General features: G+C 37.9%; 3 protein-coding genes across 5 annotated transcripts; all 3 read left to right on the forward strand.

Moving 5' to 3' along the window:
• The first annotated feature begins 2,594 nt into the window (after nt 1–2,594).
• On the forward strand, nt 2,595–2,900 carry LOC125351215 (keratin-associated protein 19-6-like). Of its 3 annotated transcripts, XM_048345924.1 has the most exons (3): nt 2,595–2,652; nt 2,728–2,796; nt 2,842–2,900. In XM_048345924.1, the coding sequence occupies exons 1-3, from the start codon at nt 2,595–2,597 to the stop codon at nt 2,898–2,900; spliced, it is 186 nt and encodes a 61-aa protein (XP_048201881.1). The 3 variants fall into 3 exon arrangements, with proteins under 3 accessions (XP_048201881.1, XP_048201882.1, XP_048201880.1); XM_048345925.1 differs by having other exon boundaries at nt 2,595–2,655; nt 2,779–2,900; XM_048345923.1 differs by having other exon boundaries at nt 2,595–2,900.
• A 6,364-nt stretch (nt 2,901–9,264) lies between these two features.
• Nucleotides 9,265–9,597, forward strand: LOC125351021 (keratin-associated protein 19-2-like). Its single transcript, XM_048345783.1, has one exon. The coding sequence runs from the start codon at nt 9,265–9,267 to the stop codon at nt 9,595–9,597; it is 333 nt and encodes a 110-aa protein (XP_048201740.1).
• A 5,449-nt stretch (nt 9,598–15,046) lies between these two features.
• Nucleotides 15,047–15,265, forward strand: LOC125351217 (keratin-associated protein 19-5-like). The gene has a single exon (XM_048345926.1). It carries the CDS (start codon nt 15,047–15,049, stop codon nt 15,263–15,265), a length of 219 nt encoding a protein of 72 aa, XP_048201883.1.
• The last annotated feature ends 11,344 nt before the right edge of the window (nt 15,266–26,609 follow it).

Genomic DNA, 26,609 nt, shown 5'->3' on the forward strand with positions numbered 1-26,609 from the left:
ATATATATGTATATATATATATATACATATATATATATGTTTGTCTGAATCAGGGAAGGGAAAGGGAACATCAAAATGGAGAGACAAAGGGTAAAAGGCAAACCAATGCAAAAGCAACACTTACAACAATATATGCTGTAAACCAACTGTACAACTCTGGGGTGGGTGGAAGGAATTGGGGAGGGGGTAAGGTGGGAGAAAAATGAGGGAGGAGGTAACAAGTTTGATAAGAAATGTACTCACTGCCTTATGTATGAAACTGTAACCCTTCTGTACTGTATACCACTTTCACAATAAGTTAATTTATTAATAATAAAAAAGTTCACTGAACTCTATCGCCAAAATAATTATTGAAGAGCCATGCTGGAAACATGTCTTACATGCTACAGCATTAGTCAGGCAAGCAAGATCATTATTCATGAGGCTATTGCATTCAAACATTTGTACTGGCAGTAAATTAATAATATGTAATGTACAAATAAGTAAAGAAAGTGTTGCCTCTATTTTTATAAGTTCTACTTTGGAACTGCTAATTTTCACTGCTAATGTTCCTTGATTGGTTTTATGCAAAATATTAGACTTTATTTCTTGAAAAAGAATAAAAGTAATAATCACATACTTTACTTTTGAGCTTTTGCATTTACTGCTTCTTTTGTTTTTATATCTCATGAGGGTGTATATTTTCATTTCCCAAACAAGAACAAGTTAACTCTCATTTTTATCTGGCTCAGAGTTATATGGACAAAATGTGATAGTGCTAATCCAGTCTGTTATTAGTTATGTTTTAAAAGGCCTCAGTGATGATTAAAAATGTGTCTTCCCCCTTGACTCAATTTCAGTGAGAACTAAGAATGAAACAAGTGTATAAAATAGATACAAAATTGTTTCAAAATAAGTCATCTTTAAAATAGATTGCATGGAGCTATTTTCCTTATAAAAAGCATATGGAGTGAAATGAAATAAAGTTTTGCATAGAATATGATAGTTACTGTTTATTTACTTAGAATTTCTTCATGATTTCAATAATAGTTTATGATTCTTTAGTCTTTTGTTCAGCAGTATAGAAGATTTATCTTTGATAAAAATACTTGTAAATCTCAGAAAAAGAAAAAAACAGAGGCATGTTCAATGCCATACTGTGTAGCCATGTTTCAGTCATTCTAGTCGGAGAACAGGTGCTGCACAGAGATTGATCATTGAGAGATATGGCCTTGAACCTGGCTGGCCAATTCAAAGGAGTGAGCTGAGGAGTTGACGGATCCCATGATAAATTTCCTGACTTGTATTTTTTGGTTCCAAGTCAGTTCACCATTGTCAAAATCCTGAAGACAGCTTGAACCCAGGTACTAGGATACAGTTTAGAAACTGATACCCTAGTGAAGTTAACGGTAAATTAACTGATCAGAGTAGTTAGAAGTTGCCTGAGAGTCATTGGGCATAGAATAGATTAGTAAAAAAAAAAAAAAAAAAAGAAATAAAGGAATGAAGGGAGAAAACAAAAAAGTAAAAGTAAATACACTATGTTAGATAAAGATGAGGTAGAAACAGCAAAGCTGATCAAATGGAGGTAACAGAAACCTGAGAGAGAAAGAAAAAAAGCAAACATATTGTCGACTTTATCCCTTTATCTGGCTGTTCCTTGAGAGGGTGGGAAGGAGAATGCTAGCTGCAGAAATGAACACAGAGGTCATGTATGCCTTACTGGAAGGGTGAAGAGGAATGAAATTAGCTGGTGCATGCAGAACAGGCAGGTGGATGCAATGTACAGCTTCAGCAGGACTTTGAACGGAGCCAGTTATCCAGGTGGGTTGTAGGATTTGAAATAAAAACCCAACTGTGACTGGTAATTCTGCTTATGAGAAAGATTTTTGTGCCCCCAATTTCTAAAATTAATTATTACATATCTTAAAGTCAAAAGGCGTCTCCAGCAGGTGAATAACTTAGAAATATTACCAAGGTCATTATAATTAAAATGCTAGAAGTCAACATGTCTTTTTGTGGGGTTTTTTTTTTAGTTCATGTACTAATGTATCCAGCAGCTCTTTATAAATCATTTGTAATTTATAGTGTGATTATGTATGCAGAATACAGCCCCTTGCTTAAGTTCTAACTTTGATCAATAGGTTGGCTTTTTGAGGAAAGAATAGATTTGAGGACTGTACGCTCAGGGAGTTGCCTGTGGATTTAGTTGGGAATTGTGTTAGCAATTTGGGAGATGAGAGGAGGGGGAAAGAGTTAACTCGAAAGCTGTGTAGTTTCTGTAGACGATTTACTGCTCTTGGAATGGAGCCATTTCATTCAGGGTTCAGAATGCACACAGTTTTGAGGAGTCAGCCCTTTCATCTCATAAAAGGAGCCCAGTGAGGGCCAGGGCAACCCCGCGTGGAATGCGAAGCCATCTGAAGCGTTTAATGGGCATGACGGCCGCCCTGTGTCAGGAGACAGCAGATTCCTGCAAGACAGTGCCACAGTGACACGCAAGGAGGGTGTGCCACCTGCTCCGACCAGGGTATATAAGCCTGTCTGTCCGCATGCTGACATTCACACTCAGGATCTTCTCGTGAATACCAAACCAAACCTCCTCCATTGACACCATGAGCTACTACGGCAGCTACTACGGAGGCCTGGGCTACGGCTCCGGAGGCTTCGGGGGCTTCGGAGGCCTGGGCTCCTATGGCCTTGGTTACCGCGGCCTTGGCAGGCTGGGCTGGGGCTCTGGCTACGGAGGTCTGGGCTACGGCTCTGGATTTGGGGGTTATGGCCATGGCTCTGGATTTGGGGGTTATGGCTATGGCTCTGGATTTGGGGGTTATGGCTATGGCTCTGGATTTGGAAACTACGGCTGTGGCTATCGCCGCCCTTCATGCTATGGGGGATACGGCTACTCCAGCTTCTACTGAAATCCTATCCTGGAGAACCGACATCTAGGAAATAAGAAGGCTGACCAAGCTGGACTTCAGTCCTCTGCACCAGGGCAAGAGGAAGTGCAATGGCCATCTACAATGTCAAGAGTATCATCCTATGAGTGTGTACAGAATGTCCTCTGAAGACCCTCGCATTTGGTCTTTCATAAATGTAGAATTATTTGGTTCCCATTTGCAATAAATTATCCCAGCAAAGCAACATATGTGGCTTTTTTGTTCTCTTTTATTTTCTTTATTCTCAAAGTGAGATACAGAGGGGTTACAGACTCATATGAAAGGCAGTGAGTACATTTCTTGTTCTACTTGTTACCTCCTCCTCATTTTCCCCTCCCCCTCCCCTTCCCCTCTCCCCCCAAGAATTGTGCAGTTGGTTTACACCAAATGGTTTCTAAGTGTTGCTTTGTGAATGGTTTGTCTTTTTGTTCTGTCTCTCCATTCTGGTATTCCCTCTCCCTTCCCCAGTTCTATTACCCGTATAGACAATATCCAGGGTACTCGGGTGTAATACAGTGGTAGCAATGGTACGGCCACAGGAAGGGACTACAAGAGAAACTGTGGCTGTACCTTCGCTACCACTGTATTACATATGTGGCTTAAAAAATTATTTGTTGGGGCTGGGGATATAGCCAAGTGGCAAGAGTGCCTGCCTCGGATACACAAGGCCCTAGGTTCGATTCCCCAGCACCACATATACAGAAAACGGCCAGAAGCGGCGCTGTGGCTCAAGTGGCAGAGGGCTAGCCTTGAGCGGGAAGAAGCCAGGGACAGTGCTCAGGCCCTGAGTCCAAGGCCCAGGACTGGCAAAAAAAAAAAAAAATTATTTGTTAGTACACTGGTAACTTTTACTCAGTGCTTACTCTAACACTACCTTGGTGAGGAAAAAAACTACAATCATGAAATCAAATTTTTGTGAAAGATCGAACTATTTGCAACTGTCGCCAATAGAAAGTTGAATGAGTGAAATAAATGACTATATGCACTATATATAATAAAACAATTATGAGGATGTATGCATTCGTCCATACATTATAAAGATGGATTAAGAAGCTTATTTTTTACATCTAAACACTAGACAATATCCTTTTCATTTCATTAACTCTATATTGATAACACTGATATTAAAATTTGACAGTTAAAAATTTTGTGTTTCAATTCACTCTATGGCCCACAAAAATTATTGCTTTCGTATCTTATTAAAAAATACGTTTGGCTGGGTGCTGATGGCTCCTGCCTGTAAGCCTAAGTACTCAGGAGACTGAGATCTGAGGATCATGGTTTGAATCTAGCCTGGGTAGGAAAGTCCATGAGACACTTACCTCCAATTCACCAGCAAAAAAAGCCAAAAATGGATCTCTGGCTTAAGTGGTAGAGCATTAACCTTGAGCACAAATGTTTAAGGAGAGTGCTTAGGCTCTGGGTTCAAGCCCCAGGACCAGCACACCCCCACATACCCAAATCCACACCCCCATACCCCATCACCACACAAATATATTTGCTTTGGACAATTTAATGATGAGAAAAGTAACTCTTTAACAAAACATGTTTATGAATATATGGCAGAAGTAATCTCTAGTCACTTCTTACTATGCTAGTTTCCTATTCCTTCTTAGTGGGACTTGATGACATTCTTTTATCTAATCAGCTTACTGTGTTGTGTCTTATTGTCCTCACATGTGAAGTGATCCTCTCTGAGACACTGGCTGGTTTGAAGCTTTATGTGTCTAACCAAGTTTCTGAGAAAGCTGACCCTCTTTTGACCATCAACCAGCCAAAGTCAGAATTTCAAATACATTAGGTATTTGCTATAAATAATAAGGAATAATCTATCACTGTTTCTCTGAAAAGATAGTACTTTTATACTTGTCCTTGAGTTAGCCAAATTCAATAATACTAAGGCAATAAATAATGCAGGACTAGAGGCTATAGTATAGATAGTTTACTCTGTACTGATTTAACCATCGTCATGGGTACAAAGGAATATTAAAAAATGAAATAATTTGCCATAGATCCAAATGGGCACAAGAAGTTTAACTCTTAGCTCACTGTCAACTATGAACACCAGGCATTCTGTTGTTTCATAGGGACAATTCCTTCGCTGTGTAGTCCTTTTTTTCTTTTTTCAGGTGTAGTCAAATGAAGCACCTTGAAAGTTATGGTCATGAGTTTATCTGAAGAATTGAAGAATCAAGCCCATTGATTATTTATTTTGAATTTCAAACATGTACTTATATAACAATTCATTTGAAATTATCTGGAGTGTATAAAAATAAGTAGTTCATGATGCCACACCAGTAGATTATTTTTAAAAGTTATCATAATGCATTTGAGAAACTTAAACTATGGATAGATTTAGTGTGTGTGTGTGTGTGTGTGTGTGTGTGTGTGTGTGTGTGTGTGTATGTTGGTCCTGGAGCTTGATCTCAAAGCCTACACATTGTCCAGGAACTTTTGTACTCTAGGCTAGCAGAGCCGACAGCTCCACTTCCTGCTTTTTTGGTGTTTAATTGCAGATAAGTCTCACAGTCTAACTGCCTAGGCTGGTTTCAAACTGAAATCCTCAGATCTCAGCATCCTGAGTAGCTAGGATTACAGTGGTGAGCTACCAGGTCCCAGCAACCATATAAATAGATTTGCTAAGCAAATAGGTATTACACAGTCTTTTCCTAAGTCGAGTGAGGTAGTCTCACCAGTCACAGATTTTCTCACGTCTGAAAATCTACTTAGTTTGATTAAGTCAGAATTTCATATGTAATCATTTTACTTCCTAATAGCTAATGCTTTCACACACAGTCTAAAGAGCTATCTCTAAACATGAACAAAACTGCAATTATCTGAAGGCAGAATTTATTAGTCCTAGAATGGAGCAGTTTTATCATCTTGTTCTACCTCTCATTGTAAGATTGTGTTGATTTAAGATGGAAGTAAAGAACAGCTTTGGAGTACATTTCTCTCCAAGGAAAAGCTGTCACTTTGTCTTGAAAGAATGTATCATTAGATCTTCAGCCTGACAATAGGCAAGGTAATAACATTGAACTAGTTTGAGTTTTTGTGATTTCACAGCTTTCATCTGACTTAATTAAAATTAAGCATTCAAATGAACAACTGACTTATAATTTAAGATACACTATAATTGAGACAAGTGTTAAAGAAACTAAATGGACAAAGGAATTAAAAACAACCTGTGAGATACTAAAAAAATAACATTGAGAATTTGGTTTATTTTTAAACCTATTAATTTTAATTTTTTTCTGAACCTCAAAAGATTGTACAAAGGGTTTACAATTTGAGGTGTCCAACTAAGAGTACAGTGCTTTCTGTTCAGTCACCCCTTCAATCAATTCTCCCATTCTCTCTGTTCCTTCTCCAGGTTCCATTCTCATTTCCCACTTACTTTTCACATGTGTGTGTTGAATCTTCTGGCTGTCTTTGTTCCTTGTTCCCTTTTCCATTAACCCACATTATCCTGCTAGCCTCAACCCTCTTTCAATCTCATTTCAACTTCTGGGTATTCATTTTGTTGAAATGTCTGTTAATTGTTCAAAAGTTTTACTCCATGGAGATTTACTCCTGAAGTTACTATAAAACTGACAATATTAACTCTGCCAATCTATGAAAATAGGAGGTCTTTCCATTTTCTAATGCCTTCTTCATCTCCTTCATTGTTTGTATCATTTTCTTCAAAGGAGTCTTTCTGTTCTTGATTAGGTTCCTTGCAATGAATTTTTTAATGCTATTATGAAGAGCTTTTATTTCTTTAATTTTTCTCAACATATTTCTTCACTATATGTAGAAAAGATTAATTTTTATATATTGATTTTGTATCTTGATTTTTTCCTGGAAGTGTTTATCAAATTTATGAAGATTCTAATGGAGTTTTTGGAGTCTATAAAGTACAGCATTTTATTGTCTGCAAATGAGAAGTTTGATTTCTTTCCTGTGGTTAAAAATTAAATCACTGTACTGAGTAAAAGCAGAGCAAGTAGACATTTTTGTCTCATTTCTGGTGACTGTTATTGAAAATAATCTATAGATTTAATAAAATCCTCGCCAATATTTCAACAGCATTCTCCACATAAATAGAAAAAAAAACCGTGAAGTTTATATAGAGGTGCAAAATGTCCCAAAAGTAAAGCCATCTTGAAAGAATCATGAAATGAATTCAAATCATACTACAGAACAATAATCATCCATGCAGAAGGGTTCTGAAACATAGGCATATAGACCATTGTAGTAGAATGGAGGAACCAAGAGTAAACACACAGTTCTTTAGTCATATGAATGTTTACAAAGGGAAAAATGTGTTACTTGGAGAAAAAGAAAGACATTTTTTTAATTAAAGGGCACTGGGAAACCTGATGGCCACATACAGAAGACTCAATCCCTAGATCAGACCACTGTCTCTCACCTTGTCTAAAATTATTTCAAAGTGGATCAAAGGCCTTAATGTATGACCTGTAGCTTCAAACCAAACTATTCAAGGAAAACATAGGAAAAGTGCTTCAAGGTATAAGAACAGGCAAAAATTTCTACATAGAATTTCAATAGCTCAAGCGATAATAGCAAGAAAAGACAAATGAGACTGACTGAACAGCAAAGGAAACCAAGTGGGGAGACAGCCTGTGGAATGGTGGAGGAAATCTCTGATAACTACTTATCTGACAAGCAATTCATATCTAAAATATAAAAGTAAACCCCCAAATTAAATAATTAGGTCAATGTAAAATTCAGACAGATGGTATAAAAGAAGTAAAAATGATAGATACATAAGTATGTTCAACATCCTTTACTGTAAGATGTGAAAATCAAAGATGTCTCATTCCTGTAAATCCTAAGTACTTAAGAAACTAAGAAGATTATGACTTTCTGACAGACAGAACAGAAAAACCCAGGAGTCTCCATCTTCAGTTAACCAGCACAAGCCAGGGTGAAGGCACAATTCAAGGCAAGCAAGATGAGTGAGCATAAGGCCCTTAATTCAACAACTAGAACCTAAAAGAAAAAACTTTTTTTTTCAAATAAAACAAAAGCATAAAGATTCTCTCTCATACCAGTCAGTATGGCAGTTATCAAGAAAACCATCAGCAGTGTGATTAGGCATGGTGGCTCATGCCTGTAATCCAGCTTTAGTGAGGATGAAGGTAGGAAGACTATGGTATAGAGCAGCCCAGGTAAATATCCTGGCATCCATTCTGAAAACTAAGCCAAAAATCTGTGAACACCAACAATAAGCAGTCAAAGAGAAAAAACAAACAGACCCACAATCAATGGCAAAATGGTGTCATTGTCAGCACGAGACCCGATTGGTAAGACTAAATATTTGTCCAGCTACTATGGAAATCAGCTTAAAGGTTCTATAAAAGGCAGAAAATAGAACCACTGCAAGTTAGTATAACATAGATACATGTGCACAGCTGTATTTATCATGATACAATCCACAAATAGCCAGGTTATGGAACCAGCCTACATGCTATCAACACATGAATTCATGAAGAAAATGTGATGTATATGCACCATAGAGTTCTGCTATTAGGAGAAGGAAAGTCATCTACTTTGCTGGAAAATAGAAGTGGAGATTGTGTTTAATGGAATAAATTAATCTGACTCAAAAGATACCATAAGTGTTCTGTCTTTAGTGGAATCTAAGAGAAAAAGAAATCAAGCTAATGAAAGTAAAGGGAAGACAACTAAGAAGGCTGAATGGGGGAGGAAAGAGTGAGTACAGAAAAGGGGATAAGAAGAGGTGATGGAGGACTTACATATATTCAAAATGCCTTGTGTTCACTATTGCGATATACTTCTTGAAGCTCACGTATTTGTAAAAACAAATCTCACTTTATAGCTTGAGGACTAAAATATGTTTAAAGGTCAGGAAAGCTGGAATCCTTTCAATTTGGCACATTCCTTTGCTTTGGTTTGTAAGTTAAGCATCCCAACCAAAGGGGAGAAAAACAGAGATGAAGAAACATTTCATCGTAAAACACACTATTACACGTGATTAAGGCAATACACCTTCTATAAAGACTTCTATTTGGGGTCTGGTATGTCCAGACTTTGAAGATACATCCATTCCTCCTCATTAAGTGATGACATAGCCACCTTAACTTGACAGCTAAGCACATTCAATAGTCTAATGAATGTACAAGCCGCTCCCTGTGCCAAGGGACAATGGATTGATGACAAGGGTTAAGTAGTCATCATTAAAGAAAAATGACACAAGAGGAGAGCATGTGCATGATTTATCACACGCTCTGCTCGGATATATAAGCCTGTCTGCACCCACGCTGACATTCACACTCAGGATCTCCCTGTGAACACCAAACCAAACCATCTCCATCAGGACATGAGCTACTACGGCAGCTACTACGGAGGCCTGGGCTACGGCTCCGGAAGCTTCGGAGGCCTGGGCTGTGGCTATGGCTGTGGATACGGCAGCTACAACAGGCTGGGCTGGGGCTCTGGCTGCGGAGGCTGCGGCTATGGCTCTGGATTTGGAGGTTATGGTTGTAGCTCTGGCTACGGAGGCTGCGGCTATGGCTCTGGATTTGGAGGCTACGGCTGTGGCTCTGGCTTTGGAGGCTACGGTTATGGCTCTGGTTTTGGAAACTACGGCTGTGGCTACCGCCGCCCTTCATGCTGTGGGGGATCCGGATATGGCTTCTCCAACTTCTACTGAAATCCTACCCTGAAGAACCAACATGGCAGGCTACAAGGGGCTTACCTATCCCCCTGAGCCAGCCCAGAGAGAACACATTTTAGGAGACTAAGATTTTAAGACCTGGGGTGTGGCTGAAATGGTAGAGTACTTGCCTAGCTTGTGCAAGACCTGAGATTCCATGCCCAGTACCATAAAGTCTGACGTCTAATAAAAGTCTAAGTGTTTATCATCTCACGACTGTCTGTGTGGTATATTCTGTTGTTACTGGCAGCTAGTTTCCTGAATATAGTTTATTTATTTATTTTTTTAGTTCTCTCTTCATTAAATTACCCTATCTTAAACAAAACCATATGATATTCATTTTCTTATTTGTTATAGGAATGCCATTCTGATATGTTTTGTATTTTCTCCCATAAATTTTCAAAGAAATAATCTCCAAATAATAGTATTTGAGGATCAGTCAACTTTCCACCATCAACCTCTCTTCACAGTTAGCATTTTAAGGTTTGAAGAATCTTGAAGCCATTAATACCTGCTGTAGTGGAATTTGAAAAACAACAACAAAAAAAAAACCCTTAACAAACAATGCTAAATTCAGATGGCATTAACGTATTTAAGATTAGTTAGGAGACTCACAAGTGCCTGTTGAGTATAAGATTTAATGTATTCAGTGTGCAAGGGAGAGCTCCCTTTGTGTCGGTATTATTAGCGTATATTGCTCTACAATGATTGCATCCGTCACAGCTCAGTGACTCCACTGGAAGACCATGCTACTTAATCCTTCACACCTAAGAACCCCCCTTCCAATTTCTTAATGGTAAATTGCGTTTTTCCTATTATGGAGAAAGGTTTTCTGTGCCAATAAATTCGAATAATAAACAACATAATTTCTTATAGAAAATATTTAATATTCCTAGTTCAGTACAGTATTGTCAAACTATTAGATCTTAAATTTGTTGCTTTTGTGAAACTGCAAGATTTAGAAGAAAAACACTCAACTATCTCTAATCACAAGCAACATAACAACAACATCATAAAACCTCAAATTGATCCATAATGGGCTAATTTAAATCAGGAGAATATGACATATTGGAATCTACTTGATTTACTTGTGGTTTTATGTCTTTGACCTGATATGTGCACACAATGCAATAATTTCACCTTATATGTGGACTACTGTAATTTTGACCAATCAGGATTAAATATAAATAAATGCTACTAAAGGTGAGATGTCTTTGGCAGAAGTCGGGTGATGTTGTGGAGAGATTTTCCCCAAGGGTATTCTTTGTAACTATGTATTTCATATATACTCCAAGGGTTTACTGTATTCAAATAACCAAGTGCTGATTTAAATTTCTTTTTTTTTTTTTTGGCCAGTCCTGGGCCTTGGACTCAGGGCCTGAGCACTGTCCCTGGCTTCTTCCCGCTCAAGGCTAGCACTCTGCCACTTGAGCCACAGCGCCGCTTCTGGCCGTTTTCTGTATATGTGGTGCTGGGGAATCGAACCCAGGGCCTCGTGTATCCAAGGCAGGCACTCTTGCCACTAGGCCATATCCCCAGCCCTGATTTAAATTTCTTAATCATTTACAATAGAACAAATTCTGAAGAACACAGATAAACACTAAAACAGATAAATATCACTAAACTTGAAAAAGATTACATTATTATGAATCTCATTGTGGGTTTCCATTATTTGTTTCATTACATTATTATATCCTACTCACATAGATACAATATAATTTGGGATAAAAAATAATGCTAAATTCAAGCTGGGTGCTGGTGGCTCACGAGGCTAGCTATTCTGGAGGCTGAGAACTGAGGATCATGCTTCAAAGCCAGCCCAGGCAGGAAACTCTTTGAGACTATTATCTCCAATGAACCACCAGAAAACCAGAAGTGACGTTTTGGCTCAAGTGGTAGAGCACTAACCTTGAGCTGAAGAGCTCAGGGACAGCACCCAGGACCAAAGTTCAAGCCTCAAAACGACCAAAAAAACACAAAAAACAAAAAGCTAAGTTCAAACTGTGTGAAGACACATGTATTTGATTAAATATCTGTAATAAAAAATTGTGAAGAGCTCCTGCTAATCAATAGTGAAACACTGAAAGCCTAACTAAAAGTAAACAGAATACTTGAAGAAGCGTGCATAGAAGAGGTTCTACAAGCATCCACACAGGTGATCCATAAAATTATGCATGTAGTTCGTGGAATGATATGAAAGAAGAAGCCCATCTCTGTAAAGCATCTCTGTAAAGATATTGATACGGACAGTGCTGATTTTGTCTGGAACAGCAAATGAAATTTCACCTCCCTTGACACTATGAGCTAAAGCAGCTATTCCAGAGGTCTGGGCCAGGGCAGCTTCTGTAGTGTGGTCCTGGGCGTTGGATTTGTAGGATACTGATATGGCTGTGCCTATGGAGGCCACAGAGCTGCTGCTGTCACTGCGGTCCTTCATGATGTGGAGAATATGGATGTTATGTGCTCTACCAAGCAATATCTGCATTAAGAGGAACGTGGCAAAGCTGACTTCATTCACTGGACATCTAAGGTCACTCTGGGTTTATTTGTGCAAAGGAATTTAGCATCTCAGAAATCCAGCTGACATTTTCAACTGATACCCTTTTGTCTACACCATCCTAGAATCTTCCTTAACTCTGCTGGTAATTAGATTATCTGTTCATCTTCTGATTTGCAAATAACAAATTGGAGAATTATGCCCACTGTTCATTAATTGATTTTATGGGAACGTGAAAGAAGATTTCATTTCTGGACATCATCCTTTTTAATAGTATTTGAGTATTATGACATAGAGAATTGAAAACTTCAGTTTCCTTGTTAGGCTTATTTATATTTTGCAAAAATCTTTATCTATATGGACTTCATCGATAGGCTGCCTGCCATTGGAGCTGTACTTCCAGCCATCCAGGGACTGTGATCTTCCTATTTGCACTTCCTTGCAATGCTGTGTGTGGGGCAAAGTAAACAGTCTATGTACATAAAATGAAGTAATATTAACACACATCATACTTGTAAAACGACATGGAGGACAGGGATATGGGAAAGTATTAGGGGTAGTAAATTGATCAGAACATATTATATCCATGTATGAAGATGCCACAGTGAAACCCCTTTCTACAACATACATATATATGACAACAAAGAAAACATTTTCAATGTTTGGAAAAAGTGTCCTTGCCTTCCAAAAGGCAGCTGAAACTTGGCCAACGGGAGACATCATTGTCATTTTTTACAACGTTAACACAGTCCCTTAGCTTCACAACCTCATCTATTGTCTTTTTGGACATATGTGTGAAAGGGCAACTGGCCATGTCTTTGAGTTTGCTGAGCGAAAAAAAATCACAATAAATGTATATTTTTAGTTTCCAGGAGTAATCAATACCGGAATAATTTTCCAACCTAGAGAAGAATCAATGTTTAGGTGATGTGATTCATATAGCTTACATCATTCTTTCACAATGTATCTTTTATGTGTGTGTGTGTATATATATATATATACACACACATACATAGACACGTGTGTAAGTATATCACAGTGAGATATACATATTAACACAAAAAGACAAGAAATATAGATAGAAAGATGGTGGATAGATATATCATTTGCCACTATGACCATGCAAAGATAAATCACATCCTACTTCATTGTTGGGTTTCTTTAAACTAGTGAAATACATTGGTTTTGAATGTAGGTGAACATATTTATATGCATCCAAAGTATTAATCATTTTCCCACAACTTAGAAGATTTACCTAAACACTCAAGACATTCTTAACCTTGATAGAAACATTTATCACTGCATGGTTTTAAAATGATAGTCACCAGTTTTATCAACAATTTAATTTTTCAGAATGAAAGTAATGATATAAAACAGTAAAGGAAGAATGAATTTTGATAGAGAAGGAAAGGAAGTTTTACAGCCAAGTCAAATATTAGGTTAAATATGCCTTCAGAACATGGAAGTGATTTAAAGAACATATTTTAATTTGGAGACTTAATACAAGATGTAAGAAAGATGTGGAATTCATTTGTGTTATTCCTCCAACATACATTTGTCCCTTTTGTTCAACTCATGAAGAGATCTAGATGAAATAATGTATTATCAAGAATGTCAATCAGTGGAAATGCTTTCAAAAACATGTTTAAAGTCATGTGAAATGAAATACTAATTAAAGACCCAAGCCCGAGGTATGACCAGAGTCCATTGGGGCTTAAATATGAGTTGATCTCATGGTTCTAAAGTGAACTGATAAATATGAGTTCTATTTATGACCCCAACTCCATCTTTGTTTCCTCTCAGTTCTTTTAACATGAAGATTCATATTTAGACTCTTTTAAGGTATCAATGTTTTAAAAGTAGTAGCATATGATCCCAAGAGTATAGAAATCTGACTTAAATTTCTGAGAACTTAATGAGAAGGGAAAAAATAAAATGACTGGATGAAATAGGTGGATACGTTCCATAGAATTTGAAGATGTACGAATGAAAGTACTCTGATCAAATTGGATACATGACTAGAAAGGCAAATGTTTTATTGAGAAAAAAACTGAATAAGAAAAAGCTACCTAGATGGTAGTAAGATGAGTCAGATATAAATGCAGAATGAGTAGTAAGAGAGGATTGATAAAAAGAAAAGGATAGGCAAATCATGAAGCACTGAAGGAGAAGGAAGCAAAGTCACAAGTCACATGTGGAATGCAAAAAGCAGCTGATTGTTGAAAAGAGAATAATGGTAAAAATGAAATATTTAAACAACTATTCAGACTGCTTATAAACATGAGTTTGTTCCATTGGACAGGTCAAAGTTTCTATTCTGTATGCTGAAAAGATGTTTGCATGATAGTAAGTAAAATTAAAACAATTTCCTGTTGTGCCTATAGATGAGTCCCATTGTGTTCTGTAGATCGGTGGTAGTAAGCTTTATTAAAATGCTTTCCTTTGGGGGAAGGGTTCATCCATGATATCTTAAGTTGTGAAATAAATTTAATACTTGAAAGATTTGCTACGTTCACAGGTTTAAACTGGGTTATTTAATGGAATCCAGGTGAACATATGATATCCCAAATTCAAAGAATGATATGAAAATGAGAAAAATACAACTTTATTGAATGTTGCATTATGATTGGTAAGGAAGAATTCTATTCAGAGAATTTTAGTTTTGTACCGATGAAGAGATGTACTTTTTCTCATAAAAAAAAAGAATGTAAGGAATTCAAGGGCATTCTAACTAGGCAATGAAGCAAGTTCAAAAAATTTAATGAGCTGAATGCCTCACTTCTTGTTAGCAAACAGATTAATGAGTTGCCTCAGGTACATTAATAACTTGGAATGATACAGAATAATGGATGCAAGTTGACCACCTGCCCTGCTCAGGGTATATAAGCCTCCCGTCCACACTCAGGATCTAACCTTGAACAGCCAGCTAAACTCATCTTTCCTGACACCATGAGCTACTACGGCAGCTACTACGGAGGCCTGGGCTACGGCTATGGAGGCTTCGGAGGCCTGGGCTGTGGCTATGGCTGTGGATACGGCAGCTTCGGCAGGCTGGGCTGGGGCTCTGGCTACGGAGGCTATGGCTATCGGTCTGGATTTGGGGGCTACGGCTATGGCTGCTGCCGTCCTTCCTGCTATGGCGGTTATGGATTCTCCAGCTTCTACTGAAATCCTTCTGTGCTAATGCTATCTTTATCATCAGGAGTGGAACTTTTTAAAGACATTCTCCAGTTAAGGGGATGAAATCCCTTTCCACCTGTCAAGTAGGCAGATCTGCTCCCCCAGCTTGGGGGCCATAAGCTAGTTTATGTCCAATTCCCAATAAAAGAACTAAGATGAAATTGAAAATATGGCTTGGTTTGGATCATTATTATTCAACTATGTAAATACATATATATGTACATTTCTAATCAACTTTAGGAATACAACACACAAGTTTATAGATGCATGAGGAGTTTATAAATAAATTGGAATACAGAAAATACTTCAAACACAGGAAATGATAAGGAGATGGAAATGATAATTACTTGGAATTGATCAGTGCATGTTGTATGCACATCTTGAAATATATGATCATAAAATACCATAGCAGACATGGAAGTAGCATGTTTATTACAAATTTTTATGAAGAAGTTATGCATACTATAGTCAATTTTTATCTTGATTGAAAATGCATTTAGAGCTTACTATTATTAAAGAATTTCATTGAGATCTCGTATCATTTTTACATAAGACATAGGCTTTTGTATACAAACAAACAAAACCTTTGTTTGATAATAGTCTTATGCTATACAGACCTACACAGGAAGAATGTGGAATCCTCAGTCATTATCCACAACTCTAGATGATTCATTAAAAACAGGAAACTTTATTTTGTCAATCAGTTTTCTGACATGGTGATTAAAATGCAACAAGTTGTGCTAGTGCAGCCCAGAAATTATAGAGCAAGGCGAGAGCTGGATAAATGCTACTCTCATGCCAGAAATCTTGTTGCAACAACCTGCCCTGACTTAAACGCTACCCAGAACAACCAGAGTGTTGCATAAGTGATATTGCAAATGGGGCTCACTTCAATATAAATTAAAGGCATAGGCGTCATTGGGAAAAATGCCAGCTGGAAGCTAGGCTTTATTTGACACTAGGTCAAACCAGTGAACAAAGCCCCTGGAAATAAAGAACATGCTGATTTCTGTTTAAGAATAAACAATTAAGGGATTAAGTTTGTATCATCCAAATATTCCTCATAAATCTCATAAAGAAATTTAGCAATATGATTGCCCCAATCAAATAAATACATTTTATGAGGCCCAAGTTTCAAGAAATGGGTGCATCTGGGTGAGGCTCAGCCATGAGATCAACATAGAGCATCACCACCTCTTGTAAACTGAGCTGGCTGACATTGGTAAGTCACAAGCCAACAACACTTCTGAGGAGTATGGCCTTATCCTCTACCTTATTTTATTTTCTGTAGTGGTGTCTGACATTTGGAGAGTTTACTCAGCTCTTCTGATTTTGTCAGGTCCTTTTTAAAATCCAGATGGTTTTTAAGTGATGGAATATGTTTTAAACATGAAAAACATTATGAGTATCTTAGAGAGGTCTAATTCAATACAAACACAGAAGAGTCAAGGTGGAGACACTGGTAGATGTTTCGTGTTGACTCCGAAGATCAAAATAGAGTGAGACAGTGTTTATTTGAGGGAATCAGTGGTAGACAAACAATCATCTCATCTGCCTCCCTTAGACCTCCCCTTGAACATAGAAATGATGGAGGGGGAGGAGAGAAGGAAATTGGATATTTGAACTAAGGTTTGTAAAAGGTACAAGATCTATGGAGTAATGACACAAAGTAGAGAGAGGACTGAAGCTGGCAATTGCTCTGAAAAAGGACAACAGATCTATAAAGAGAATTCTTACAGGACTAAGTAGGGTTTTTATTACTCTAAATTGTCTCTCCCCTTGCGCCATATTGTGAGCATAAACACATCGTTCACATACTTGAGTGTAATGTCAAAGTTACACATGGCAATTGTGCATGATCAAAGTTTAAAGACACTAAAAGTCATATGACAGCTGTTCTTGGCTGTCATATGTAGCCAGTGAGTCAAATCTATGTTTCTATAAAATATGTAGGGAAATGTTATTTCTTTTTCTTTTTTCCCTTATGATTTATCTCCTGTTGTCACTGCATTTGACTTTGGTACCCTGGGTATTGTATATATGTATAATGTGAATTAGGGAAGGGAAGCGGACATCAAAATGGCAAGAAAAAGAACAAACGTTGAACCAATGCAACAGGGAAATTCTCCAGACAATATGTTGGAAATTAACTGTACAAATGGGGGGGGGGGTTGGGGAGGGAAAGAGGGACAACATGAGGGAGGTGGTAACAAGTCTGACAAGAAATGTACTAACTACCTTACTTATGTAACTGTAACCCCTCTGTATCTCACCTTGAGAAAAAATTAAATTAAAAACTGGAATGGAATCATTAGGGATCTTGGATTTGCCTTTAGGGATCTTGGTTTTAGCTTTAGGAATCTTGGTTTCTTACAGTTTTGTATTATCAGTTATAACAACCAATTACTAACATGACTAAAATATATTTAATGGTACAATCAAGAAGATAATCAGACTGCTGTTCTGTGCCTAGTAACAAGGTTCTATTAGGTTTCAGTATATGCATTCTTGCAATTCCTTCTAATAAAACTAAAGTAACAAGCTGCTGGACAATCTCACCAGGTAGCCAAACAAGCTAAGACATTCTTATCAGATGTTTTCTTTTTTTTCTCAACAACAAACCCTTGGGTTGTCTCATGCAAGTACAATTCGTGGAATGGCATAAAAGGAGGGTCACGTGATGCTATCACCTGCTCTGAGTAGCATATATAAGCTTTGCTGTAAGAGGCTGGCACTCACATTCAGCATCTCACCTTGCACAGAAAACCAAACTCACCTCTCCTGACACCATGAGCTACTACGGCAGCTACTACAGAGGCCTGGGCTACGGCTACGGAGGCTTCGGAGGCCTGGGCTGTGGCTATGGCTGTGGATACGGCAGCTTCGGCAGGCTGGGCTGGGGCTCTGGCTACGGAGGCTGTGGCTACGGCTCTGGCTTTGGAGGCTACGGTTATGGCTCTGGCTTTGGAGGCTACGGGTGTGGATGCTACCGTCCATGCTGTGGAAGATACAGATTCTCCAGCTTCTATTAAATGAATTCTGAAATCTGGAAGCAGAGGGACAACTTTCAATAGGGTTGTTCTTACCCTTCTCTCTTATTCCAGAAACATCCATTTGATTTTCTCTGTCATGTGGCCCTCTTTAAATTAGTTGTTTTAAAATGAATATTTGGTATCTTTTAACCTCTGTGTCCATCATCCAAATGCACAGTTCATTTGTATAATCCAATTTGCTTCTTCTTTTTCTTTTTTTTTTTTTTTTACCACTATTACTGTATAATCCTTCTAGCCAGGTCTTTTGAGAAAACTTGTGCTCTGCTTTTGTCTAATAAATGAATTATTTAAATATAAATATTTTGGTTTGTTGGAATGTTTTTATTTTTATTAGTTCTTTGTCATCTCTTACAACTAATATGCAAGGATTTCCTCATGAAGCAGTGATGTCTGTGGTTCTAGTGGACAGTGTAATTGAAATGTTTCTAGTTCATTATATTACACAAGTTTAAGAACATATTAATCACTATATGAACAGTAAGTTAATATGGCTTACTTCCATTTACTTAGCAGGCCTCATAAATGCTCTCAAGTGATTTTGCAATTGCTAAGGAGACTCACAGTAAGGATCTACTGGGTAACAGTGTATCCACTTGCACATTCTCTTGGTACCACTACTCTAGTCAGTCATGGCTTTTTTTTTTTTTTTTGACAATCTTTGTTTTGAGAGAATGGAGGAGATTTGGAAGCATAATTTATTTGCTTTGCAGGAAATAGAGACTATGGCTGGCATCTAGTAGGGGCCATAACACTCATCCACTCCCCCTCTGCATGAAACAACGGACATTAGTGATGATATCTAGAGAACAAGAAGTGGGACCAAGCCTGGCATGGGTGGCACACACCTCTAATCTTAGCTACTCAGGAGGCTCAGATTTAAGGGTTGTGGTTCGATCAATCCTGGGCAGGAAAGTCTGTGAGACTCTTACCTTCAATTAACCACCAGAAAACCAGATATGGTGCTGGGGCTCAAAGTGGTAGAGCACTAGCCTCAAGCAAAAATACTCAGAGACAGCACCAAGCCTCAGAGTTCAAGCCCTATGCCAAACAAAGAAAGGAAAGAAGGAAGGAAGGAAGGAAGGAAGGAAGGAAGGAAGGAAGAAAGAAAGAAAGAAAGAAAGAAAGAAAGAAAGAAAGAAAGAAAGAAAGAAAGAAAGAAAGAAAGAAAGAGAGGAAAGAAGGAAATGGGATCCAGAAATCAGTAGTCCCTTGTAAGATCATGGAGTTCTGATTTTATCCCTGCGGGAGAGTCTGGGCTGTTCTGATATCAGGTTGGAATGCTTTTCACCTTGTGCCCTATCCAGGTCTGCTCCCCACTTGTCTAGGACCTCTGCTCTAGCAGGACCACTGTCTCAGTCTCTCAAGGCCTTTAAAAAGACAAAAGGACATTGTCTCCACCCAGGCTTCTGTCTCTCCCAGTTTATGTGTACCTAATCTTTCTCCCTTTGCCTCCCTCATAGGTAGCAGGTGAGGGCTTTCCTGATTTTATATTTTTATACTTTATTAGTGGGCTCTTAATATTTTATCTTCTTCCAAATAGATGATGATAGAGTCAAATGCTAATCACACACACACTGTGATTTACTGTAAAAGAGTCCCTTTAGGCTGTCAGTTCCAGCCTCTCTGGTCCATGAAGGTCACAGATGCTGGCTCTTTTCCTCCCTTAGGATTTTACTCCCTTCCAGAAATTTTCTTAATTTTTCCTAACATATTGCTGTTAGGCATGTTCTACAAGTTTACCAGTCCTGACTAGGCATCATAGAACCTTGACAGTGAACAGTTAAAACCCTTCTGCAGTTAGCTTCTCAGCCAACTTTTTCATGGCCAGAGATGCCTATTCTATTACTTTGTAGGTCATGACCACGCATGTCTCAACCCATTTAAAGTAACATTTAGACCACTACTGAATTCTGAAACTTTTTATTGCTCTTCTCTAAAAAAAATTTTTTTTCATGGAAGTTTGCTGTATTTACCTATGCCATAAATTAGGTTTCAAATTAAAAAACAAAAAACTGGAAGAAAAGAGAGTACAAAAAAATAAGGAAAGAAGAAGGGAGGAGGTAATGAAAAAGAATCAGGAGAAGAGAAATACAGGCAGAGAGAAAGACAGCAAGAAAAGAGGTACAGAAGAAAGACAAAAATTCATAGGTCAAGAATTAAGTCACTTGTTTACATGGAGTTTTTTTTTCGTTTCTTTATGTGTATAAAATATAAAACAATCGATGATCCCTAGCAGATTTCCTTTGCAAACACTGTAGGTATGTAAGTATGAGTATGTACGTATGATGTCTGTATGTATTGGAATTTGAACTCTGGGCTTTGTACCTGCTTGTCAAGTGCTCTCTCACTAACACCACAAGTCCTTATAACTTTGTAGTGAAGTTTGGAAATCTAAGACGTAGTGTTGGTGAAATCTCTTGGATGGTAGTCATTTTAATAAAAAAGTGCAGTAGAATGATTTCTGCATAGGAACAACTGATGTTACTGTTCTATATGGTTTGTATGTTTGAGTTTTTCATTTTTTATTATTATCGTCTCTAATATTTAATGTCATGTAAAAATCCATTTACATCTACTCTATAAAAGATATAATTATGAATAAATATTTCCCTGATAAACATTTTTAAATGATGATTACTTTTAAAGAGTCATTATTTTGAATGTACAATAGGTGATTGCTCAACATAACTCCAGATAAGACATGTTTACAAAAGATAAGCTGGAATAATATTGCCATTAAGGTTAAGTGCTGCTCTTAGTTGAAGGCCTTTTTTATTTCTGTTCTTAATACTCTAGATGCTTTTAAATTTGATTTGTACCCAAATATAATTAGTGCTTTTCTAGAATATCATGGCTTTTAGAAGCACAGTGCAAAATCTATGCTTACAATTTTGTCAGATTGCTAAAGAATTGGGAGCTAGTACCATAAAACATATTTCCAAATTGTGGTCACTTTGTAGTTCTGTTTTGGAGAACAATATCTACTTCCCTCTATTTTATTAGTGGTGTATATACACACACACATTTTTTCCTGAATGAAAATAGAGAGGACATTTCCAAATTAAAATATAGTTCCTAAGTTCAAGGCAGAAATTATGGAGTTCAGTATACCACAGAATGCCAGTGATTGCATATTTTAGGATCTAGTATTAACTGGTGGTAAAGGACAACATTGAAGGGTTAATAACTTTTTGAAATGTGGATAACAAAAGAAAAATTTCTTTTCTCTACTGAAAAGCTATTTACAGACATAAATCTCTGAATCAATTCCTATTATTGAGTTTAACTTGGTGACAGGAAGTCCAAAGATGAAAATCAGTATGAAAGGTTCTAATCAAATAAAATACTCTATGAATATTAAGGAAGGTTTTAATGAATCCTAAAACACAGGTACATATATGACAAAAGTTCAGGATAATTGTTCCTTTTTTAAAGTGTGAGCAGAAGTCTCTTTTGTAATGAGGGACTCCAAGGGCCACATGGTTGACAATGGCACAAGGATCCATCCAGCCACTTGTTCAGAATGTGAAAACCTTCTCCTGTGCAGCTTCGTCTCTAAATCAGATTGATTACCATATTTCCCCATTAATACAGCTGTCAATCTAGGAATATTTAAGATTATTGCTTTTCTTCATTTCATCTTGCTAGTACCATAAGCATTATGTATCGCTCAGAGGAAGTCCATAACTTCTTGCATATGCCTCTATGTGGAATAATGCTCTTTTAATACAGATCTCACTGTGTGGCTATGAGAATAACTAAGAGCCTATAAAGGTACAATTCAGGGTATAGAAGATTATGGGGGCATAGAGCTGGCCCACTAGTTAGGATTCTCAGCACATATCCATTGAATTAATATATGAATTTACCTAGGTGATTCATGACATCTGTTAAACATTTGCCTTTATCAGTTCTACCTTTACCTCAGATGGTGTGCCCTTCACTTCTAATAATGAATTTCGCCTTGCCAACATGAGCATTGTTTCTGTTGTGATAGCTTCCTGAGTCCTCCACCAAGAAAATGCCACTTCCTCATGGAGGAGGGAAACCTCTATCTACTGTCTTCTAGTCTCTCATGGCGCTTTCTCTGCCTGGTGGTTGTCACTGGTGTATGTAATGAGTGTCTGAAATGCATTATAGGATATTATTCAAGCGGAGGAGCACCCATCTTGCAAGAACAAGATTGAGAGTCCAGCCTCCAGTAAAATACACACACACACACACACACTCACACACACACACACACACACGGGGTGGGGGGAGACAGAGAGAGAGGGAGAGAGAGACAGAGAGAGAGAAAATGACTATATCTATATTTTTCTTTCTGTCTACTCTCTCTGGCTCATTTGCATTTTGTGTCATTCATGACACAAATTATCATATTGCCCTCTCCTTGTGGAAAGGAACCCAGAATTAACCCATTTGACATGCCATCTATCTTCCAGTGTACTGTGTTTTTCTTTTAAACTTCCTGAAGCATTTGCATGATACCAAAGTAAAGCTGAAGGAATTTAAAAAATCCCAGAAGTCAGGTAATTTTTACAAGACAATGCTAGATTTCCAACTTAGAAATCCTGAATACAGTGCCCTATCTTCAGACTTATGTAAATTATTATCAAGCAACGGAACCAAGGCTAAAGTCTGGAAGTCATGGTGTTCTACCCTAAATCAACTTCTCATTCTCGCTGTGTCTTCTACTTTTACTTCTCCTTCTCTCTCCTCTCCTTTCTCTCCATTTCTCCTTCTCTTCTTCTTCCTCCTCTCCCTTTCCCATGCTCTCTCTTTTCCTGTTCCTTCTCTCTCCCTTTCCTTGTTCTCTTCTCTCTCTTTCATATGTCCCTTTCTCTCTCTCCTTAGATCTCCATTCTCTCTCCCCCTCTCTCCCTTCTTCTCTTTCCCTTTACTGTCAACCAGTGTAGTGCTAACTGCCTTCTCTGTCTTCATCTCTCACATCCTTCATGCCCTCCACCCTGTGGGAGCACAGCACACTCTGCCCCTCCTCAACAAGGGCTGACATGATCAATGCGCCTCTCATCTCCGTCACTGTCAGACCTAGACTTGTCATTTAGCCGAATCTGCTGCAGTGTCACTTATTACCAGGGTGACCCTGGACAAGTGATTTGACCGCATGGTAGTTTAATCTTCTCCTCTGTAAAAGGTGGGTAATAATCACCACAACTTCATAAGGTCTTGTGAAGACTGAGTGAATGCAACATAAGAAGCCCACAGAGCTTCCCTTGCCATAAGATGTGCACTTGGTATGTGTGAGTTATTGCTACCCTCATTTAGACATCTTTGTATTTGGCTTTATGACAGACGACTGTAAAATGCATGACCACAAGCCTCAGTTCTGTACAGCAAGGAGGGTCATACTGATGGACCCAAAACACAGAGCACATGAAGTAGCCTTCCTGGATAGGCTCATATACCCAAGCATGGAGAAAGGGGGCTAGCCTGACTACAGGCTTGCTTCTACTTTACTAATCAACGAACGAACTAACTAACCAAGTAACTAACTAATGCAGACCAGCTGTGTTCTTTATAGAAGCAGAATAGGCTCCTATGAGTATATCTGTACTCAGCACTTGACCATCATCAATTCTGCCTTCTTATCGGCTGCAACATACTATATTGTCTGAGCCCCAAATTAGAAAGGATGATCAGTTAGTTATGAGACAAGATAGCAGACAATGGAAGGAATGAAATGTTGAATTCTACCCCATCCCTGATTTCTAGGCTTTTCTTCTGGGAACTTCTTCCCACCCCCCCGCCCCCGCCCCAAGGATTCTTATCTACTTTAAGCAATTATTTGTCTCCTCCATGTCAAATTGGTGATGCTCCTCACTCTACTCATCCGTGTTAGAAAATACCCCGTGAAATTAGAATTTCTGATAAAGAACACAATATTGTAGTGTGACTATGCCCAAAATGGTACAGGAAACATGTTTATGCTAAAAATGTGGTGGTTCATCTAAAACTCAAATGTAACAAGGTACACAGTGACTCTTAGGAACTCTTGCATCCCTCCCAATTTGATGTCTTAGTATATATTACCTATTGGTGGTACTTGCTAGGCAAGAACTCTATCACTTGAGTCCTACCACCATTTCCCATCTTCTATTTATCTATCTGAAGAATGATTCCCAATGTGTATCTGTATCGACAGACAAACCTCAGCATAGTTTAATCAAGAGCTTATTCTCTCCACATTAGTTGCCTTTTGACCTCCTTACCTACTGACCTTTCTGGAACTTCTATCCAACCTAGTACTTCAAATCCAAAATACTGAGTTGTAAAAATAATTACATGTTTATTTACCTTTCCTCATTAACTGCCTATTTATTTCCTTTAATTCTGGCACTTATACATTCCTCAAAGAGATCTCATTTGTTACATCACCAACTCTCTCTTATTCCAGATCTTTTCATCTTTTCCTCAGGATATTCTCTATTAAGGTTTTCCCTAACAGGACCTTCACTCCATTGATATATTAGGTATCTTTCCAGCTGATAACAAGCTCACAGTATGAGACAGATTGCTTGGATTCCAGTATCAACTTGGTTCACTCTATGATCTCAGGCAATTTATTTTTACCTCCCAAAAATCAGTTTTGTTTTCTGCAGACTGAATATAATGTCAATGTAATTTGCTGAGAACTAAGGAGTCAAGTGTTTCAAAGCAGAAAATAGCCAGAATCAGAGTAGGCAGTAGATTCGAGCCATTATCATCATCATCATAATTATTAATTCCATGAAATGCTTTAGATCTCTGCTATCTCATCCCATAGAAAGGTTTCCTTATTCAACTAAACAACTCACAAGAACTAGTTCCATTCCATGGTACACATAAACAAACTAACAGAGAAAATAGTTCTTTGCGGTCATTTTCAACTATGTTCTTGCTACATGTTTTCTTTTTCCTACAACCATTTTTATTATATAAGGTGGTCCATGAATTTCTCCTCTGCTTACTTAGGAGCTTCCTCAATGAAGCCTACATATACTTAACTTTAATGCACCTAATTAAAATTCTTTATTAAGCTTATAGACTTAAATACTTTACCTTGTTATTCCTCTCCTGTTTGTAACATGACATGGTTGTTAAACTGGATGTATTCCCACCTTCAAAAACACTTCTTTTTTTTTTTGCCAGTCCTGGGTCTTGAACTTACTGTTCCTGAGCTTTTTTTGCTCAAGGCCATTGAACCACTGCACCAATTCTGGTTTTCTGTTTATGTGGTACTGAGGAATCGAACCTAGGGCTTCATGTATGCTAAGCAAGCACTTTACCAATAATCCACACTCCCAGCCCCCAAAACACTTCTTTTATACGGTATTTTACTGTGAAAATGTTAACTGAAAGAGTTGCCCAATGAGACTTTTCTGGCTTCTCTGAATCAGCTTGATTCCTTCTCAGGCAGATTGTGAATGCATAACAAAATCCTGGTAAGTTACTAGAACCCCTATCCCAGCAGCCATTATGAACCACGCTAAGAGGCTCACACCTGAGTTCTCTCCATGCAGTGGTTGGCATCTCCTTTTCTTGGATTCTATCCAGAGATCTTAGGAAACAATGTGTAGTAGGCAAAAGCAGCCAAAGGAAAGTTTACCAAGCCAATATATCTCTCTTCCTTTTCAAAGATTTTTATTACCTTTAAGAAGTGGTACAAATTTCCATTTAACAAAGCAGTCTATGAATACAATGCATCGTGATCAGTGTTCCTCCTTTAACATCCTCACCCCTTTCCACCTATCCTTCTCTTACTTTTCTTAATTTTATGGTACATACAATGAATTCTTGCCTGGATTTTCTCACTCTGCCTCCTTTGGTTCATCTCTCTCTCTCCCTTTGGCTCCAACCCCTCTTGCAAGTACACATTTCATGGTGCTTATTTTGTTGAGATTTGAATTCATCTTTTTAAAAAATTATACTGTTTGGTTCTCTATAGAGTCTATTACATTTCTGTTAATTCATTTGTAACCACCTACATATCATCTATCGTTTTTATTTCTAGATTCACAGACACATTCTGTCTACTACAAATGAACAAAGCCTTGCAATTTTTGTTTCTCTGGGTCTGTCTGACTTCACTTAATTTTTTCCCCAAGTCTTTCCATTTATTTACAAATGGTACCATATCATTTGTAAATGATATGAGTAAAATTCCATTGCATGCACACGCACACACATATGTATGTGTGTGTATATATGCATGTATATGGTGTTGTTTACACTTATTCTAGAAAAATGTGAAAACAACAGAAAATGTCAGGTAAGAT

The sequence above is a fragment of the Perognathus longimembris genome, chromosome 5 (genome assembly GCF_023159225.1).
Source record: "Perognathus longimembris pacificus isolate PPM17 chromosome 5, ASM2315922v1, whole genome shotgun sequence".
Lineage (NCBI taxonomy): Eukaryota > Metazoa > Chordata > Mammalia > Rodentia > Heteromyidae > Perognathus > Perognathus longimembris.

Coding starts and splice junctions, on each gene's coding strand:
- LOC125351215 (XM_048345923.1), top strand. CDS start 2,595: ATGAGCTACTACGGCAGCTACTACGGAGGCCTGGGCTACGGCTCCGGA.
- LOC125351021 (XM_048345783.1), top strand. CDS start 9,265: ATGAGCTACTACGGCAGCTACTACGGAGGCCTGGGCTACGGCTCCGGA.
- LOC125351217 (XM_048345926.1), top strand. CDS start 15,047: ATGAGCTACTACGGCAGCTACTACGGAGGCCTGGGCTACGGCTATGGA.